The sequence below is a fragment of the Enoplosus armatus genome, chromosome 18 (genome assembly GCF_043641665.1).
Source record: "Enoplosus armatus isolate fEnoArm2 chromosome 18, fEnoArm2.hap1, whole genome shotgun sequence".
Lineage (NCBI taxonomy): Eukaryota > Metazoa > Chordata > Actinopteri > Centrarchiformes > Enoplosidae > Enoplosus > Enoplosus armatus.
Genome location: NC_092197.1, coordinates 18,776,357 through 18,796,114, shown reverse-complemented (window position 1 = coordinate 18,796,114; position 19,758 = coordinate 18,776,357). Strand labels below are relative to the sequence as shown.

Genomic DNA, 19,758 nt, shown 5'->3' with positions numbered 1-19,758 from the left:
TGTGCTGTCTCATTCCTCTCTTAGTGTTCTTAAATGATCGCTATTTATTTGTCAAGCCAAGCGTTGAACGCTAATTAAGGAGAAAAGCTTTGAACTGCTTTGTGTGTGTGTGTGTGTGTGTGTGTGTGTGTGTGTGTGTGTGTGTGTGTGTGTTCGGTGTGTTTGAGTGAAGTGTGTATGTTGGTGTGCGGAGCAGTTACAAGACGGAGGAAGTTGGCATTGGCTAGTCGATCCCTCGCTGCCTCGAGTGTCACTGCAGATGTGTGTGTGTGTGTGTGTGTGTGTGTTTGCTGTGATCTGTCAATGAGGTTTTTCTTGCTCTGACATCATTCTAAACATACACACACACACACACACTCACTCACACAAAGCAGCTGGTGTTTCCAAGACTCCAATGCGAGGATGTGATTGGCCGTTTTCTTTGTGTATTTGGATTGTCAGGGAGGTTCTGCGACATGATTGGCTGTCTCCGTCTTTAACTCTGACAGTGTAGGTAATCAGCTCAGGTTGTATCCGGGATGTAATTGGTCGTTGTAATCTGCCATGAATAGCTGTCAGTGTTGACGATGTTATGCTAATTGTCTCACTCCAGAGGGACCTGAACCTGTAACCCTGGCAGTGTTAGTGCCTTGCCCACGAGGTGACAAATGCAGTTGTAGCAGTGACATCTTTATTAATTCAGCGTTGTAAAATAGGTTTGTTTGTTTGGCCTTTCTATCAGTTTGGTAGTATTAAAGGTCCCATATGATGCTCATTTCAGCTCTGTATTTTTATTCTGGGACTCCACTAGAGCAGCTTTGCGTGATTGCGTGAAAGAAGTCCTTATTTATCTTCTCCTGGCCCTTCATGCAGCCCCTCAGCCCCCCCCCCCCCCCCCCCCCCGTCTGTCTGAAACAAGCCGTTTTAGACAAACTGAACAACCTCCAAACACTAGAACAGTAGTTCCTGAGCAGAGCGCTCCAATAACTTAGACAGACTGAGCGGGTGGATGAGCGTCCCTGTACTTGGTGGGTGGTGCTGTTTCCTGGATCAGATGGAGCAGATGACCTGCTGGGGGGGGGCGTGGCTGAGGGCGGTGACTGTATAGTTGTGACATCACAACCTTACAGAGGTCCCGACGGCTCGTTTAAAGGCGCAGTTTCTGAATACGGGCTGTGTTTCATTTCTCTGGACTGAGCGTTTCGATCCTTTCCCAGTATTTATACAGCACCCAGACCTGCTTTAGAATCAAACAAGACGTGGACATCTCACTCTCTACAATATGGGACCTTTAAAATTGTTGAAGTGGATGATCCAAACTGTTTGTCTTTGTCATGCTGGGTGTGACGTTCGTAGCTGCCTCGCCCCTCCCCTCGCCCCCCTCAGCTGTCGCCACGAGGCAGTCAACCACTGGCATGGCTTCTGCCATTGCCACAGTTGCTATCTTTCTAACAAAAGCCTTTTTAAAAATAAAGCGGCTGAATACAACGCAACCCAATCACGAACAACAACACTCTGGGTTAATCTGTTGAGCTGTGGAACTGCAGTAAACCATGTGACTGACCGGCCATATTTTATTAATCCAAATAAACCACTATTTAGATTATCACTGTGTAATTGGTTTTGATGTAATTATTATTACTAAATTACCAAAAAATACACTTTCCTTTAACTATTATACACATTATACCATACCAACCTGGTATCCTGCTTCTCTCTTGTTGTATTCAACTGTAAATTGGACCTCTTTCATCTTCACCTTGGGCTCCGAGAACTCGGTTGATGGTTCCTTTCATTATTTAGTCATTTAATAGAGTGAGTGATGAACTGGCATGTGGGATGTGGGTCTGGGCGTGTATCTGATGCCTGATATGTGGTTACACCGCTCAGGCTCCATGAGTCCAGTTTTATTCGTGGTGTGTGCTGGTTTTTACTGTTTCTGGAAGCAGCCTCCGGGCCTCACTCCCTCAGGAGTGTGTGTGTGTGTGTGTGTGTGTGTTTCAGCTGGAGCGAAGCTGGCGTACAGGTGCGCCGCTGCCTCGCCAGCACTTCCTGGTAATTAATGACTTCTTCCCGACTCTCTCTCTCTGTCTCTCTCTCTCTCTCTCTGTCTCTCTCTCTGTCTGTCTCTCTCTGTCTCTCATAGTTGGGATGGTGCAAATTGATGACATCTGAGCGTTTGCTTTTTCAGTCACGCGAGGACGGACGAAGACACTGAGGAACCCTAACCCTAACCCACAAAACAATTAAAAAAAAAAAAAAAAAAAGAGAGGAAATAGTTCAACGTTTTGGAAAATGTCGACTTGCTTCCTTCCTTTCTGGGAGCGAGATGAGACGATACCGGGCACCTCTCACGTCCGTGTGTCGACGTACAAACCTGGAGTCGGGATGTCCTTAGCCTAGCTTAGCATAAAGACTGGAAGCAGGGGGCTTGTTTGTTTCGTCCGTAGACAGAACGTCAAACCGGCAGTCTGTTGTTTTAGAGGGAGTGACGCGCTGCTCCACAGTCAGCCGTCCATCCTGACAACTGTTTGATTCTCTTCTCTACATATCTGTCTCCATTCCGGAAGACATGTCTGTCTGACAAGTGTCTCTCTCTCTCTCTCTCTTTTTCTGTCTCTACCTTTTTCTACTCGATCTTCCATATTAGTCTTTTGTTGTTTTCTCTCTCTTCATCTCTCTCTTCCTCAGACTTCCGTGTTGTCTCTCCCTCTCCTGCTCTACATTCTGTTTTCTCTTTCTGCTTCTTCTCTCTCTCTCTCTCTCTCTCTCTCTAACTCCATATATGTGTCTGTGCCTCTCTCTCTGGTAATCTATCTTAGTTAATATCGTCTCCGTGAGCAGCTGGGTACCGAACAGACCGCTGGTTGTGTGTGTGTGTGTGTGTGTGTATGTGTGTGTGTGTGTGAGAGAGAGAGAGAGAGAGAGACAGAGGCAGAGAGACAACAAGATAGTGCAGAAAGTAAAACAGAGGCAAGCGACAGAGCGAGGAGGAGTGAACCTGCTGGAATTAAACATATATGTGAAGATACATATAAGTGTCTCCGTGGCTCGACACAGAGCAGGGAGTTATGGGTAACTGTAGGTCGACACACATGCGCCTCCCAAATCTCAACAACATATTGTGCCGCCCTGCACGGCTGACTGGCCACACTGGTTTCCTTTTGGGATGGGGGGGGGTTAATGTTATACGCACGTTCATGATCCCCAGAGGTTGAATCCTAATGGCCGAGGCGATCCCCTGGCTTTCCAGCAGCAGGTTGACCCTTTTGTTTTTTAGTGATATGTCTCGACAGCTATTGGATGGATTACCATAACATTTGGTACAGATATCCACGGACCCCCGGGGAGAAATCCTAAGGACTCTGGTGATTAGAGAGAGAAGAAGCAGAAAGAGAAAACCGAATGTAGAATGTAAAATGCCTGCAAATGTTGGCTTCTAACATGGTAGCCATTGTACCTGCTGAGCATCAGCATTTTAACACAGCTGTGTAGTTAGCATGTCGGTAGGTACATTTGAGCATGACAAAGGCACTCGCCTTCTAGCCGGCATCACACCTAAACCACGCCTGTAGCTGCCAGTAGGTCCTCATGGGACGCCGATTGGTCCGGACCGCTGTGGTTCAGCCACAAGCGCATTAACTTGAAGCCCGGCAAGAAACTCCAACTTGCTGGAAAAGTCCTTTAGCAACTCGGCCATTTTTATCCAGGCATCCACGATACCTAAACTGTACTGAGCAGACAGTGTGTGATGAAGTGAAATCTGACAGAGACAGCGAGACAAACAGGTAGAGAGAGAGAGAGAGAGAGAGACGGACGGAGAGACAGACGGGTATTTTGTCTCTCCTCCAGCTCGTCTAGTTGCCGGGGCGACCGGCCCGGGCCCCGGCCTGGCTCGATGCTCGAGTGCGAGGAGAGAGAGAAAAGAAAGAAAAAAAAAAACACACACAGAGAAAAGAACAGAAAAGAAAGAAAAGCGCCACAATCAATGAGACCCTTTTTGTTTTAGTGGGAACCCCCTTTTACCCCCGACGACACACACACACACACACACACACACACACTGAAACACACACGGACAGAGGAACAGGATGACTGAATCGGTGTGTGATTGTGTGTGTGTGTGTGTGTGTGTGTGTGTGCGCCTTTGTGTCTGACTCCCTCTCCCTCTCTGTGTGTGTGTGACTGACTTTATTTAAGACAAGAGCCCTTTTGTTTTAAGCCGGAGAATGGCTCTGAGACCGAGGCTGGCCCTGTAATTGGCCTACTTAGGCCCTGTTTAGCATGAGAAAAGCCTTCCTTGGCCCGGCAGTGCCAAGCTAACTCTTGTTTTCAGCCACAGAGAGGACGGACGCGCTGATCAGAATTCAGATTAGCCGAAAAACATCCACCCAGCCCCCCTTTCAAACACACTCCTCCACTCTCTGCTTTAAATACGCTGCACACTAATTACTTAACGAGAAAGCTCGGGGGGGGAAAAAAATCTACACTTTTAACGGAGTAGTGGTGGAGTCTATTTAGAGGAGTGTAGGGGGGGGGGGGGGGTTGGCAGGTTCTTATTCACCTCTTCCCTCCTCGCTAACTTTTTGCGCCACTTTAAAAACATAAAAAAAAAGACCCTCTTCTCCATCCATCCATCCCTCCCTCTCCCTCGCTCTCTCTCTCTCTCTCTCTCTCTCTTTTATTCCCGAGCTCCCTTCTCTCCGAATCGGCCCAGACGCCACTTGTTGCTGCCGAATCATTGAACTTAATTAGCGGGACAATGTGTGGAGCGGTTTGCTAAGTTTGAGCCGTAAACAGAGTCACAGTTAGAGGAGGGGGGGGAAAAAAGCAGCCGAGAGGAAGGAGTTAGACTCTGAGCTGTGGAGCCGGGAGATGAGCGTCTCCACGCTGAGCAGCATGAGGTCGCTCTCATGGAGGTAAATACCCATCACAGCCGCGGCTTCGCTCGGGTTTGAGGGGGTCTGAGGTGGGCTTTGCCCCTGAAAGTCAGATGGCTTCGAAAATCATATCCAAAGGGCAGCTGTTGATTGATTCATTTGTCTTTCTGATGTTGAACGTTTAGCGTCAGCGATGGAGTATACATGAGGATACCTAATGTGACCTTTTTGAAGCAAGTTTGAGAATGAAAAGCTAGAACATTTCTTTTGCAACGTGTTTCGGTCCTCCAACTATTTATCTATCTATCTATCCATCTGTCTGGTCTGTCTGTGTGTCTATCTGTCTGTCTTGCATTTAATTGAAATACCTTTTAAGGCAGTGCTATGCTGCACAATGACGACACAAAGAAGTATCAGTGGATTTTCAAACATTTTCTTTTAATGTAGCCATAGCACGCTTAAAAATTTGATAAAATGATCTCATTTTAATGTCGGCAGACGTGGACTTCCATATCTATACTATATTAACCTATGTAGGCCAGTAATACGTGGACATATTAACACCATTACAATGATTGTACAATATTCCAACCATCAGTGTTCTGTTAATACTCCGTTCCATCATATGTAATGGATGGAAATGATGGGAAAGATTCCCACATGTAACACTTGTGTTATAAGTGTGTGTGTGTGTGTGTGTGTGTGTGTTATTGGAAGACGGCTATAGCAGAGTGGGGCCTGTGAGGGTCAAAAATACTGTGTACTGGCTTTTTAACACTATACCCATTAAGTACGGGTTTAATTACCTCGAAGGACGGATTTGTAATATTTAGTCTGGTGTACTGGAGTGAGAATCAACTTTGATATTAACACTATTTGCAAGACAGAAGCTGGTAGTCACGTGACACGTGAACCTGGCGTCGTTCTCAACGTCCCGGCTCCCGTCCACGTTTCCGGCCGGCATACCTGACCTCTGCTGAAATGTGAACATCCCCCGACATCCAACATTCCAGCCGTAATCTACATGTCAGCAATCAATAACCTGGCCGTCCCCAATACTCTGGCATGAGTCGATATGTCAGATGTGATGACATCATACACACTCTCGACAAAGATCTGACGCTAACCCTCCAGATAATTCTCCCGTCAACATTCCCAGTAACGGCCTCTCGGTTGTCCCCGTCAGTCAGTTGTTTCACCAGCGTTCCAGTGATCAACGTTCTCGTTCTCTCATCTGCATTGGGACGTCGCTGGCGTTCCAACACTCCTTAACGTTGTCGCCGCGTTCTCAATTCAGCATTCTGGATAATTAGATTTCAATGTCCCAGATATTCACGGCTGGCTTGTCTTTGTGCTACACTTTTCATATTTTCAGAAATGTTCCATGTTTTTCCATGGGAAGGAGCGGCGCGTCCTTCCTGAGTCACAAGGTCACATGATTAACAATCTCTCTCTCTCTCTCTCTGTCTCTGTCTGTGTCGGTGTTGCTCGACCAGTCGATACTGGGCGGCGAGTTGGGTTTGGGGAGTCCCGGCGCGGCGTCGCCCACCAAGCCGGCCGGTCAGTACTACCAGCACTACGGCTCCAATCCGCGGAGGAGAACGCTGCCTATGGACACCATGGGTGAGACGCGGCCGACACACCGGCATGATGCATACACTGTAAACTCCCACGGAGACGCGGGGACATGCAAATGAACAGTTCCGCCATCGGTCTGCCTCCTCCTTTTCAAAGTGTCTAATAATGAGAGGAAGGGGTCCAGCTTTGTGAACATTTTCTGGCCTGTGAGGGCGTTTTTTTTTTCCCCCCAAAATTCTCATTATAAATGATTAAATATACATTTTGAAACTACATAAAATTCAAGGTACAGCATTATACACTCATTATACACCAAGCTAAAATGAATGCAGCCTAATGCAACAGTCCCGTAATAAATCCTCTCTTCATGAAGGTTTTAATGTTCTGGTTTTTTGGAGATTTTAGAGAGGTGTTGATTCAACTGCGTGATCAGTTGATGTAAGTGGGGTGGACAAAATATTAGAAACACAAGAGAACACACGTACAGCCTGAAATTCTATCATTTTTGAAGGCAGGATTTGTTGCAGGGCTGATGTAATGGACTGCATTGAGTTTTGGCAGGCGGACCTAATAAACTGACAACTACATAATAAAAACAATTGTTTTCAAGTGTGTTTGGGGTCAAAACTGACACACACACACACAGTACGTGATGCGAGCTTCAGGTTCTTTCACTCGCTTAATTAAAAAAGAACTTTCTCAAAAAAAAAAGAAAAAGAAAAAAAAGAATTCAAATGTTGTAGGTTTTTTTAGTTTGTTTAGATCAGCTACAAGAAGGATCTCATTCTTCTCATCATCAGACAGAAGCAATCTTAAAAACAGCAGAAGTAAAACTAACATTCTGTATCCAAACAGAAACCCTCTTTTCAGCGACCTCGGTGAGACGTTTTAACCTGGACTGATCCCGGATCAAAAAAAAACGTTTTTTTGAGAAGGCCGAGCATTGTGAGGGTGTGTCCATGTGACCATCCTGTGTGTCTGTGTGTGTGTGTGTGTGTGTGTGTGTGTGTGTGTGTGTGTGTGTGTGTGTGTTTTAGAAAGGGGGCTTAAAGAAGAAGAAAAAAAAAAAATAACAGGGAAGCCTTTTCGAAAGCAGGACAATTGTGGCCGCGGTGTAGCCTTGGTTAGCGTTAGCCTTGAGAGGACACAAACACACATGCAGGACGACTCCGGGCCAATTTCCACAAAAAAAAAAAAGAAAAAAAAAAAGAAGCACTCTTTCATTTTTCCATCAAAGTCTCACCTTCCCAGTTGATAGACCGCTCCCTCACTCTCCTTGAGAGAAACCCTGAAAAATAATATAAACATGTCAGAAGCTGCCCTCCTTCCTTTTATCAAACCAGAAAGAAAAAAAAATCAACCCTGTCCTTTTTTGTATTCTGCCTTGTGATTTTCTGCATCTTATTGTGTCGCGCTTGTTTGCAGTGAAAGCTCTCTTTGTAAACGCATCGGCGGTGGCGGGGAAAGTGGCCTCGCTCTTTCCTCTTCGGGGTGATCGATTGAATTCAAACAAATCAAACCAGAGCCTCCTTTTTTTTCTTTTTTTCTTTTTTTTTAAAAAGAAATAAAAGCCTCTTGGCCTGTTAAACCCTCATGTATTGTTTTGTTGCTTTTTCTCTCTCTCTCTCTTTCAGAGGTTCACACAAAAAAAGTGCGGAAGGTCCCTCCCGGATTGCCATCCTCAGTAAGTGATAGCATGCCTTTTTTTTATTATTACCTTCGCTGCTTCGAGTGTGTGTGTGTGTGTGTGTGTGTGTGTGTGTGTGTGTGTGTGTGCGTGCCGCTGAAGAAAAAGGCTGCGGATGCTCCTGTATGTTTGGAATCGCTGAGCTGGTTTTGTGGCAGAAAATGTGAACGTGAAGTTGTAGAAAAGCCGCACACGTTGCCAGGTCTTGTGAATTTGTCGAGAGGAAGGTGGTGCTGCTGTCGGGGGCCGAGCTGGACACAAAACAGCTGTCGGCTTTTTTGTTGTCGGCTCCTGTTTTTTTTTTTTTTTTATGGTGGGGGCGGGGGGGGGGGGGCTCAACTGGAAGAATTTCTTCTCGGTTTGAAGTGCTTAGTTTCCCTTTTATCGATCAATTCATTGGTTAATTTATCAGTGGTTGGGACTGAAACTCTCGCCAGTCCAATCCGCTCGGCTGCTGGTTGGAGTTTTTTTCTTTTGCAGCAGCTCAGAAAGGACAGAAGTCCTAAAATAAAAAACAAAAAAAACATGAAGTTGTAGATGAAGAAGAAGAAGAAGAAGAAGAAGAAGGAAAAAACGCACACGTTGCCAGGTTTTGGGAGTTTGTCGAGACGAAGGGGGCGCTGCTGTCGGGGCGGGGGCTGGACACAAACAGCTGGCGGCTTTTTGTCGACGGTTCCTGTTTTTCGGAATCAGCTGAAAGAGTTTCGCTCCAGTGTAAATGAAATAAATTACGAAATTAAAACAAAGGGGGTGCAGTGAATTAAAAACAAATCTTAATAAGTGGTTTATAACACACTACGAATTAGTTACATTGTCATTCATTACCTGTTTGAACAAATACATTAATAATAATAATAATAATTAACACTTACATTATAGTTATAAACCAGTTGTTTCTATACTGCTTATAAATTATAAATAAGGGGACTTAAAGTAAAGTGTTTCCGAAATGAGCTGTTCCTTGAAGAAAGCGCGTGATGACTACAATTCAATCTGTGTGCCTATTTCCCAAATCATCGATCAATTAGTTGATTCATTATTAGGTATAGTGGGGGGGGGGGGGGGGGGGTTAGGCAGCTGGTTGGAGGACTAGAGGGTTAAACTCGGCCTCTGTTTGGTCAGCTCGAGGAGGAAGAAACGACATCCATCCGCCAAGTAACAAAGCTGCCGCTGAAAGGATCGGCCCGCTGACAAGATAAATGAATCGTCATTTACGACCCCCCTCCCCCCCCGACATCACCTTGGGCCTCGAGAGCACGTGATGGACATCCATTCACTTTCTTTTCTGAATAATCATTAGCAGCGGCCCTAAACAGACCCTCGACGAATCAAAATCCACCAGAACACATGAGATGGTAGAAAACGTCGTCGCTGTCTGTTTCCAGCTTTCAGTATTTGTGGTTCCCCTTCAGCTGCTCCAATTGACCCCGGAGCCCGGAAGCTCCGCCGTTGTTTGAATCGGAAGGAGCCGTGTGGTTTTTTTTGTTGTATTTTCACTCGTTTTGACGCTCAACTCATCTGCAGCTTGTAGTTTCATTTGTCACAACGTCCCACGGCTTTAGAATGCACCGATGTCCTTAAGCTTGTTGTGTAACAAGGATGTTTGTCACTGTTTAACTTCTTATTTTGGTTTTGTGTTGTTTTGCTGAAATTAGGTAATTAACTAAGCGGTCGCACATCCTGTGAAAATGTCCATGTATTTGCACCAAAGTTAGCAGGTAGAGGATGTGGTAATGTCCCCTTTTTAATGAAATGGATCATGAAGAGAATGCGTTGGAGTGCTCATAAGATTCATTTCAGACTTTGACTTTGCAGTGTTGTACATGTCGAGGGTTTTTTTTTTTTTTTCTCTGTTGCTGACCTCGTTAATCGGCAGTTAACGATGGCTGAATGTACGGCGTGTCAGCCGCCTCTTTGGCTCGGCAGGAGTCCGCCTTTCTGTGGCCTCGGCCCGCTTTGTCCCCGCTTCCTCCTCTGTTTCCTCCGCCTCCCTGTGCCTACACCAGCCTGGGGAGGTAGGGGGGAAGGAAGAGTCGGAGGGGGGGGGGAGGAAAGGTGTTAAAAGGGCAACGTTTATGTCGCGCTTTTATTCAAAGCTCTTTGCAAGATTTCTGCCACTGCTTCACCCCGTCACACACACACACACACACACTGATGGCAGCGAGCTACCGGCCATCGGGGGGCTATTTGGGGTTCAGTGTCTCGCCCAAGGACTCTTCCACATGCAGATGGGAGGAGGTGGGGATCAAACTGCCCACCAACCCCCCCCCCCCCTGTTGGACGAAAGGGTTGAAAAAAAGCAGGAGGAAGTGGGGTTTGTTTGAAGTGGATGAGACGTTTCCTGTGAGGGAGAGAGACAAGATGTCTCACAATCGTTGCTTTATTTGAATATGAATTTAGCATTAGAGTGTAAATTCCAATGCCGGAATATAACTGAGTACATTTCTTCACGTACTGAAGATTTAAGATTAAGATTGAGATAGATTTACAAGTCACAGCAGCAAAGGCAGAAAGGTGCAGAAACACACAGCAGACAAGCACTGTGTCGATAAGAATTAGAAGTATTCTATTTGTAATATTCTGGTAATATTGTGGCTGGAGTTATATTGAATATTTCATATGAGATTAAAAAAAAACGTTTGTTAATATACAACCCCGGCTCCGTGAACGCGATCAGCACCACTTTGTGCCGCTGGGAGTCATTGTCTTTCTGCGGCGGGAGTGAAGACACCGAACCTCGCAGCAGTGGCAGCTTTCAACCGTTCAAACGGTTTTAACATCAACCTTGTTCGTTCGGCGCCGTCTCCCAGGCGACTACATATGCGTCCTCCCAGATGCTCGTCCCAAATCCGTTTTTCGACGGAAAGTTGTTGCCTGGTTCATTGGTGGTTGTAATGTGTTGTCTTAACGCAGAACTCGTAGGGTGGCGGTTGGGTGGTGGACTGGTGCTCGCATCGTGTGTACCATGTGTGGTTGGGTTTGGGCTACTCAAACAGATCATGTCCTGTGCCGAATTGTCCAATATTCCAAGACCGCTATCTTTCCCGAACCTCAACACGGTGCTTTGAGTTCCCTAAACATACCCATTTAAACATACCCATTTAAACGTGTGACCTGACCCAAACCCTTCTTGATTGTTGTTTTAAACATTGACGCACGACCCGCGGACAGTCGGCGCCAGAATGGCTCTTTCGTCAGATTTCCTCGGACCCCGCGTTCGTCGGTCGCGTAAACCAGACGCTACACTTCGCCCCCTGCACTGTACTCTGCACCCTACCTCGAGGTGAGCACACCTCCCACACCACCCTGCATAAAAGACCTTTGACGGGTGCTCGGACGCAATGGGAGAAAGTCAACGGCAAGGCGCAAATTGACCCGCGGCGGCGGCGGCTGCAAGTTGAGAATATTTGAACTGTGAGCGGCTTCATGAATGTACTTCATAAACATACAGAGACAAGAGGTGAAAAAAATAGGAGAGAGAGACGAAGTAACAGGAAGAACCGGAGTCTCTGGTGAGTCCTGAGATCAGTCAGAGGCTGAGCTGAGTCGGCGCGTTCGCTGCTAGCTTACAGCTAACGTCTGTGCAGTCGGGTTTATTGGCTTTATGTGATGACGCGCGGATTCGTCAGTATTTAACTAAAACCGCCATCCCGCCTCCCTATGGCTTCTCTGCCGTTTGACTGACTAACCAGCATGGCTGTAAAAGTCTCGTGTCGATCCAGGTTTTGGATCTCTGTCCCTCGCGTCGCCTTCATGTCTCCGTCTCCTCTCTCTCCGCTCTCACCCTCTCTGTTTCCACCTCTGTGATGTGCGTAATCCGGGCCGGCTTCCTCCCGTTCACATCAAGAGAAGAGGGAGCGAGGAGAGGACCGGCCGCCTGTGAAATGGAGAGGCGGTTTGACTGCCGCGACGCATGAATTCAGAGACACACTCGCTGCCTGCTCGTTGGCACAAGTGTCGGTTTTGAGAGAGAGCAGAAACTGTACCGAGAGCTTTGCAGGTTTAAATATGTCCCATTTGTTTTTATTTTCACAGCCCTTTAAATAGCCGCAGAACCAGGTTCAAGCATCGAGGCCTCGTTTCGGGAAGCCGCGGCTTTTATTCTGAAAAGGCATCCGATTGCTGACAGGTGTTCATTTTCATAACCGCCTCTGGTTTTGGTTTAGTTTCAGTGCTTTTACTGCTAAACTTTGCCTCGAAACCAAAACACCGAAACAGACTTTAAGAGCTAGACATTATGTTGAAGGATTGACAATATATATAAATAGATTGGAGTTTTAATGGTGCAGATTCACCATTTAAAGAAGTATAGGCTAAAACAAAATGATTCCATGACAACATTATACATTAAGCACGATGGGAAGCCTTGTGGCAAAAATACAATCCATCCAATCCCTTATGGAAAACTATTGGACCTTCTCTACCTGGAACAATGAGACTTTCTCCTATCCGTTCACACACACACACACACACACACACACATCATATATATTTACGATGTGTGTGTTTTGAAAACCCGCGGACATAAACAACATTTTCAAATGACACAAAACTTGTCTTGTTAAAAGGCGTCCTAGAACGTGTCTAGTACCACTCACATGACCGCCGAGGGCATTTCTGAGCAGTTTAACCGATCCTGGAAATAATGCCCAGCATCAGAGGTGCTATGCTCTATTTGCTTAACTAGAAATACCTGAATAATGATAATAAAAGTAGTACCTGGTGTGTGTTTTCCAGTATATATGCTACAATAGAAGATGAATTTGTTCAAAAAGTGTTTGATAATGGTGTTTAAGATCAAGAGAATGAATGGCAGCCATTGTTGGTGCCTCGCTGTAGAGATTGAACCTGTAACGCCGTCAGCTGCTTGTTTTTTTTGTTTTTTTTCAACATTCTGGTGTTTGGTCAGAGATTCCTGTTCTCCTCTCTGAAATGTTGGGGGGGGGGGGGGGGGGGTTTTGTTTTGTTTTGTTGGATGGTCCGGCCTCCAGAGCTGCTGCCAACAGCGGCGACGATGAGGCTGCAGCATGTTTTCATTCCTGCTCCCAGCAGCCGACGGAGCTGTCTGTCTCTTTAATGCAGACAATCGGGTCCTTTTAATCTGTAGACGTGAGCGCTTCTTTTGTTCCTTCTCAACAGATTTATTGATCTCCAGGTCTGTGTGTTTTGAAACAGTTTTTTTTCGTCTAGTCTAGATAATCCATTTCTACATGTGTGTTAATCCTGCAGGCGGTTGAACGTCAGTGAAGCTTGTGAAAACCTTGTTTAAAGGAAGTATTTCAAATGTGAAATTCTGAATCGACGACGACGACATTAAATTGCTTCGATTGGATATCTTGATATTGATCCGGATACGTAACATTCTGTGTTTCTGAGAAAATTAGGACAGATCACGTTTCAGTAGCTGTTCAATGTAAAACACCTTCACTTCCTGATCAGTTTTTTTAAATCACAGTTTCTCACTTATTTATATATGTCTATATGTATTAGAAATATAGGAGCATTAATACATTTACAGTACAAATACCTATAAAATCACTTTATAATGTGTAATGTCCTCAACATGTACTTCTGTACATACCTATAATATGCATTTTGATGAGGGGTATGATTTCAGATTTTCCCCCTTCAGTATTTTTGACTGCACTCTCTTTATTAATTATTAATAGTTCAGTCAGTTGTTGAACAGTTGAGTGTGTTTCAACGAAGTGAGATTTGCTCTTTTATTTAAAAATACAGGATGTGCGAACATTTACACAGAAACTGTTGGACGTCATAACAGTCAGCTCAGTTTGAGAGACACAAAGGCCCTCAGGGTCAAAGGTCATCGGGACATTAATGCATGTGATCTGAGCTTTGTCTCCTTTTAATGCAAAAACAGTGGAAGTGGACATTTCTCATACTCTCGTTTGAATGATGATGATGATGATGATGATGAACTAGCTGGACGTCCTAGATTGAGATGATCGAACACTCTGTGAGCTTTATACGGAATGTAACTGCAGACATGAAAGCACACACACACACACACACACACACACACACACACACACACACTCTCTCTCTGCCCAGCCTGCACCTGCTCTGAGTACAAACACAGATTCACAGGAATGCCTGTAATGTAAGTGTGTGTGTGTGTGTGTGTGTGTGGGACATGTGAGGACATAATTCAAGACCCCAACCCGAACCTTAAAGGATGGCCGGGATTCCGTCGTAATATGATTCTCACATACGTGTGCGTGGACGGAGTTATTGGCAGCTGTAATCACGCCTCCTGTCCACGCTGCGTCGACACTAAACCGTAAGAAATGGGGGACGACGTCCACAGTCCCCCGTTCTGTTCAAACGTGCATTCCAACAGGGGGCGTTTCGCGGGGGGTCGACAAGGTCTAGGGCTAAGCCCAGACCATCTGGGGCTCTGGGTCAGGGTGTTGGGGTGGTCCCTGCTGTTCTGCCTGAAACCCTGCTGCCTAAATTCCCTTTCATCAGACTGCATTTCATTTAATCTTACTGCATTGTGAATAAAATGACATGTCATTTGAAATTAGATTTTCACAGTGGCGCTGTGGACAAACTGGACATCTGCAGGGCAGCTGAGAATCCTCAGACCTATGGGACCAGCGTTGAATCGCTACTTTACTTCATTATTATTCTGTATTTGCATTTTTTGTTCGAGCGCCGTAACGTTTGGCACTTTGTGTTTCACAAATCAAACAAGCCGGCAGCCTGATGACAGTCGACTGAATTGAAACATATTTTAAAACATATTTGTACAACCGTTTAGGGTAATATCATAGCTTGTCGACATGTCCCTGTAACGTCAGCTGAGCCGCGTTCTCCAGCAATGCACCAGCAGCAGATATCACGGATGTGAAGCTACATTAGTCCATAAACCAGAGGTTCACAGACCTGGGGTCAGTACGGTCGCTAGCTGGGCTTTGTTGTTACACCGTGCGTCCATGCCAAAAGAGGGCTGCAGATGGACCGACTGAGCTCGTGTACAGGAGGACGTTGCCCAGCCCCCGCCCGCTCCCCCAGTCTCTCCACCAAGGGCGTTGTGAAACACATATTTTAATGAAAAATCGTTAATGTTATTGATGTGTTGTGTGTGTGTGTGTGTGTGTGTGTGTGTGTACATTTAAGTTGTTACTCTCACATAAATCGTGCGTTATAACAGAAACGTGTGACGACTACAGTCTTTGTCTGCGTGCCGCAGGGCGCACTTATCTCCGCCCGACGGCGGTATGCGTGTAAATACGTTCGGCTTTCCCTGGTGGCCCCTGATTGGTTGACGCAGGCACCAGAAAAAAAATGTTGCCAAGTTGGGCGATTTTAGGTGGCTGTAGGATGCTTTCATGTCGGTAAAAATGGGCTTTAGCCCGATGTGTCGTGGCGCAGACATTTTTTTTTTTTCCTTATTCTAATTCAATGCTGATATTATTTTCTGGCTAATAATTACGTGTTTTAACCAAGCTAGCTCGCGCGAGCATAAACAAAGCTTTAGCTAAGCTTGCTTGCTTTTTCGTGGTTGTGAATTGTCTGTGTGTGTGTCTGTGTGTGTGTGTGTGTGTGTGTGTGTGTGTGTGTGTGTGTGTGTGACAGTATCAGATTTGGGTTCACTGGTAGTTGGCGGCTCAACATATAGTGAGATTTTCCATCTTTTGGAATGTGTCTTTTTTTCCCCTGCGTTATTGGATATAGGAAACAAGGAAAAAAAATGCTGAGCTTGATTTGACCCGCTGTGTTCATGGAGCTCTGTTGTTGTTGTTGTTGTTGTTGTTGTTGTTGTTGAAGATCTCTTGCGCGAGGCACACGAACACACAGTTTTCCGCCGGCACTGCTGATGAATTGCGAATGATTTCAGGTGTAATTTTGCTGTGTTTAAACTGGTTTTCCTTGTTGCTGTGTTGCTGCCCTCCCATATGCTCCATCTTGTGAACAGACTTCATTTAAGGCAAAAAAAAAAAAAAAAAAAAAAGTCTTGTCTGTTTTCTTTCATCTCTGTTTCACATCCACTGCAGGCGATGGGTCTTTTTCTTTTAATTAATTCATTTTCTTTTTCTTTTCTTTTTTTTACTACCCCACCCCCCCCCCGCCCCCCCTTTCTCGTCTCCCTGCGCTGCAAGTTTGTTATTGTTGTTTGTCAAATTTAGTTTGCTGAGTTGATGATTTACTTTGAGAAACAATTAAACGTCACTTGAGAGGAGAGCGTGGGATGTCTTTGTAATCAAAAGGAAATTAGGCATCGGTTGCTAACATTAGCAGGATGCAGAGTGCCGTCTCGCTGCTGTTTTCTTCCTTTGCTGGTGTTGGGAGAGTAACTGATTTTTCTTTTTCTTTTTTTTTCCTTTAGATATTATGGTTTTGGTTAATTTGTTGTTGGGGCTGAAAGTGTCTCTGGCTCACCCTCAGAGCTTTGCTAATGCTGACTGAATAAGCAACAAAACACACACACACACACATATATATATCAAGACTATCCCCCCAAAACTGAGGCTATTAAACAAAATAGAAATAAAATGATCTATGTGTCAGCATGAGCGTGTTTACTGTTCATTTGCAGTCCATTGAACTCCATTGCTTTTTTCTCCTTTTCTTCGTTTTTTTTTTTTCTCCAATTCTACACACACACACACACACACACACACACACACACACACACAATGCTCTCTCTCTCTCTCACACACACACACACACACGGTGACACTGGGTCCAGCCATTAAGCTGTTTTCTTATTAATCGTACCCGGGGAGGGTTTACGCGTCAAGATGATTACATAGGGAATTATTTCATGACGCAGTTGAGACGACATAATTGAAGTAAAAGTTTTTTATTTCATGTCTTAATATTTACCGTAATAAAGCGTAACCTGCTCATGCAAGATTACAAGTCAGGAATGTTCACTTTTTGCCAAAGTGGATTAAGTTAAGGTGTTTTCTTTAAAGGCTGGTGGATCTTTGAATTGTAATATTATCTGGATGGTTTTGTGCTTCAGAGTTTTGTCGTCTCTTCAATTGACATAAAGTAGACTGGAACCTGAACCTAACAATTCTCCAAAACAATAAGAATAAATACAGATACAATTTACAATTTCTGATATTTACACTGTGCCCATTATTATCAGCCATGTATCTTCCAAAATTTAAAATGTGCTTTTATTTATTACTCTTTAAGTCTGAACTTGAACATTTAAAATGAGATGAATGAAGCCTTTTCTTTTCTTTTCTCTTAAATTCTACATTTTCTCCATCAAGAGAAAAGTCGAAGAAATATTGCTAAATATTTGCACAGGACCCGGTTTGTTAAAATTTCAGCATTTAAAGGTGACCAATATGGCACACATCAACGTTTGGGGGGGGAAAAAATCTGACAGGACGTCGTTTATCCTTCAGAATCTGTGAAATGTAGAAGCGTCTCATTCAGTCGAAGGGGTTCTGAAGTTCCCCTCTTTTCTCTAAAACGCGTCAGCAATTGTTACATGACAGAAGTTTATCGTTTTGTTATCTTGAACAAATTCAGAATGTCAGCCTCGCGAGATATTCTTTAACCAAACACAAAATGTAAAAAGGTCATTCCATCCTCCTAATTCAACTCTATCCTCTCTAAAAAAAAAAAATAAAAAAAAAACAAACAAACAGAGAAAGCATTGTGTTAAAGTATCTATGAGCATTTCATTTTTTTAAGCAAAGCTACGGCGATGAGACACTTCATTTTCAAAAAACGTCACACAGCCATAAAATCACGTTCTCTTTTACCTGCAGCTCATCGCTTAGTATTTTAGTTTTACTCTAGAGGATCCAGAAGAGTGTGAAGAGTCTCATCCTCAGCTCCCTACCAGCACCCGCCTTTAAAAGCAGACCTTGACTTCCATTGATATTAGTCACTTCAAGAAACAATCCTGGGGTGTGTCTTTTGTTTTGTTTGTTTTTTTTCTTTTTCTTTTGTTAAGGTCTCGTTTCTGAAGCCACCTGAAGTATTATCAAACCCTGAGCCGGATAAATCCTCCCAGCGATCTGACCGGGGCGATCTGCTCCCGTCGCTGGCTATTTCCTGCTCGCTCTCTCTCTCTCTCTCTCTCTCTGTCTCTCTCTCTCTCTCTCTCCTCGGCTCAGATGTGGTTTTGTTTAAAGTCGACAGCGTTAATTAAATTAAGCCAGGTCTTGCAGAAGGCACAGTAGGAGAGCCGGCGGTTCCCGGTGGGCCGCGGGTGGGGGTGGGGGGGTGGGGCGGTGGAGGGTGGTGTCGTAGGGGGGGGATGGGGGGTATACAGGGAAGCGGTTTGGTGAGCCAGACTGCCCCCTTCAGGCGGCCCCAGGTACCACAGAGGAGCCACAGACCCTGCCAGCCAGCTACTGTGGGGCTCTGCTGTCTGCTAGCTGTTTGTACTCCCTCCACAGTGCAGGCTGACATACAGCGGTTCATAGACGTTTGTGTGCTTTTTGTTTGAGTTACTCGTCGACAGTCAACATTCGGTGTCACAACTGAAAATATAAAGTGTATCATAGTATGTTATTAGATATAGTCTTTGAATTATAGACGTAAACAAACCTCATACAGCATCAGAAAAGAAAACTAAGCGCTTGTCTAGTCTGTGTGTTATTACACTGGCAGACTGTACTGTTAGTGAACAACAAATTATTGGTGTTTTGGTTTCATTTTAACAGTGTGCGTGTACTCCTCTTTTTCCTACAAATGAAATATACCCCATACACTCACACACACACACACACACACACACACACACACACATTGGTAAGTAAAATGGTATTGAAGAAGGAGTCATCATGTTTATTATGAAAATTGGCAGTCGAACAATAATGAGAAAATAATCCAAAAATAAATGTTAAAAAAAAAAACAATATTATAGAAATTACAAACAAATAAAAGAAAAAAGACATTTGTTTTGTTTGAAATCCAAATCAGCTGATTTGTTGATGGAAAACCGGTCATGTGACTCCAGCTGAGAGTCTGCAAAAAAGGAACATTTCCACAGTAACATCCACTCTGTTCGGCCTCACGGTCGAGCTGACTGCAGTTTTATATAAACGGCCATCTGAAAAACATAAAACACACATCAACCTCACCTCCTCGTGTGTGAAGTGGCGCTGCAGATGAAGTGTGTGTGTGTGTGTGTGTGTGTGTGTGTGTGTGCGTGCGCTCGTGTTAGCATGCTGCTCAAATTAGCGGTGTTGTACCGGGCCTTGGCAGAAGATGAAATGAGAGGGAGGGGTGAGATAGAGAGAGAGAGAGAGAGAGAGAGAGAGAGCATTTGCATGCTCACGCAATGTCCACGGCCCTTGTTTTGTTTTTGTTTTTATTTAAATTGTCTATTAATTGAGTATGGACGATGGATTTTGTCTTTAATGAACAATACAATATTATTTTAGTGTATTTCCATTGAGTAGGCAGATTGGCAGTTGCAGGCAACAGTACTAATGCTCCATGCTACAGGTGACCAGTGTTGGGCAAGTTACTTTCAAAATGTAATACATTACATATTACTAGTTACTTTCATTTGAACGTAATAAATGACCTTACACTATTGCTGTCTCTTTAAAGTAATGCGTTACTGATTACACTACTTTTGCGTTGCGTTCACCAAAATATCGGCAGAAGTACGACGAGGCGTTGTAA

The 19,758-nt window shown here is 44.6% G+C and overlaps 1 protein-coding gene across 3 annotated transcripts in view; it reads left to right on the top strand.

Moving 5' to 3' along the window:
* The window catches only part of LOC139301628 (transcription factor 4-like), a 204,587-nt gene that overhangs the window by 106,750 nt on the left and 78,079 nt on the right, over nucleotides 1-19,758 (top strand). For all 3 annotated transcript variants that reach the window (XM_070925066.1, XM_070925067.1, XM_070925068.1), the window contains 2 exons: nucleotides 6,356-6,482; nucleotides 8,072-8,121. In XM_070925066.1, coding sequence (XP_070781167.1) covers nucleotides 6,356-6,482; nucleotides 8,072-8,121 — 177 coding nt within the window. The remainder of the gene's footprint in view (nucleotides 1-6,355; nucleotides 6,483-8,071; nucleotides 8,122-19,758) is intronic.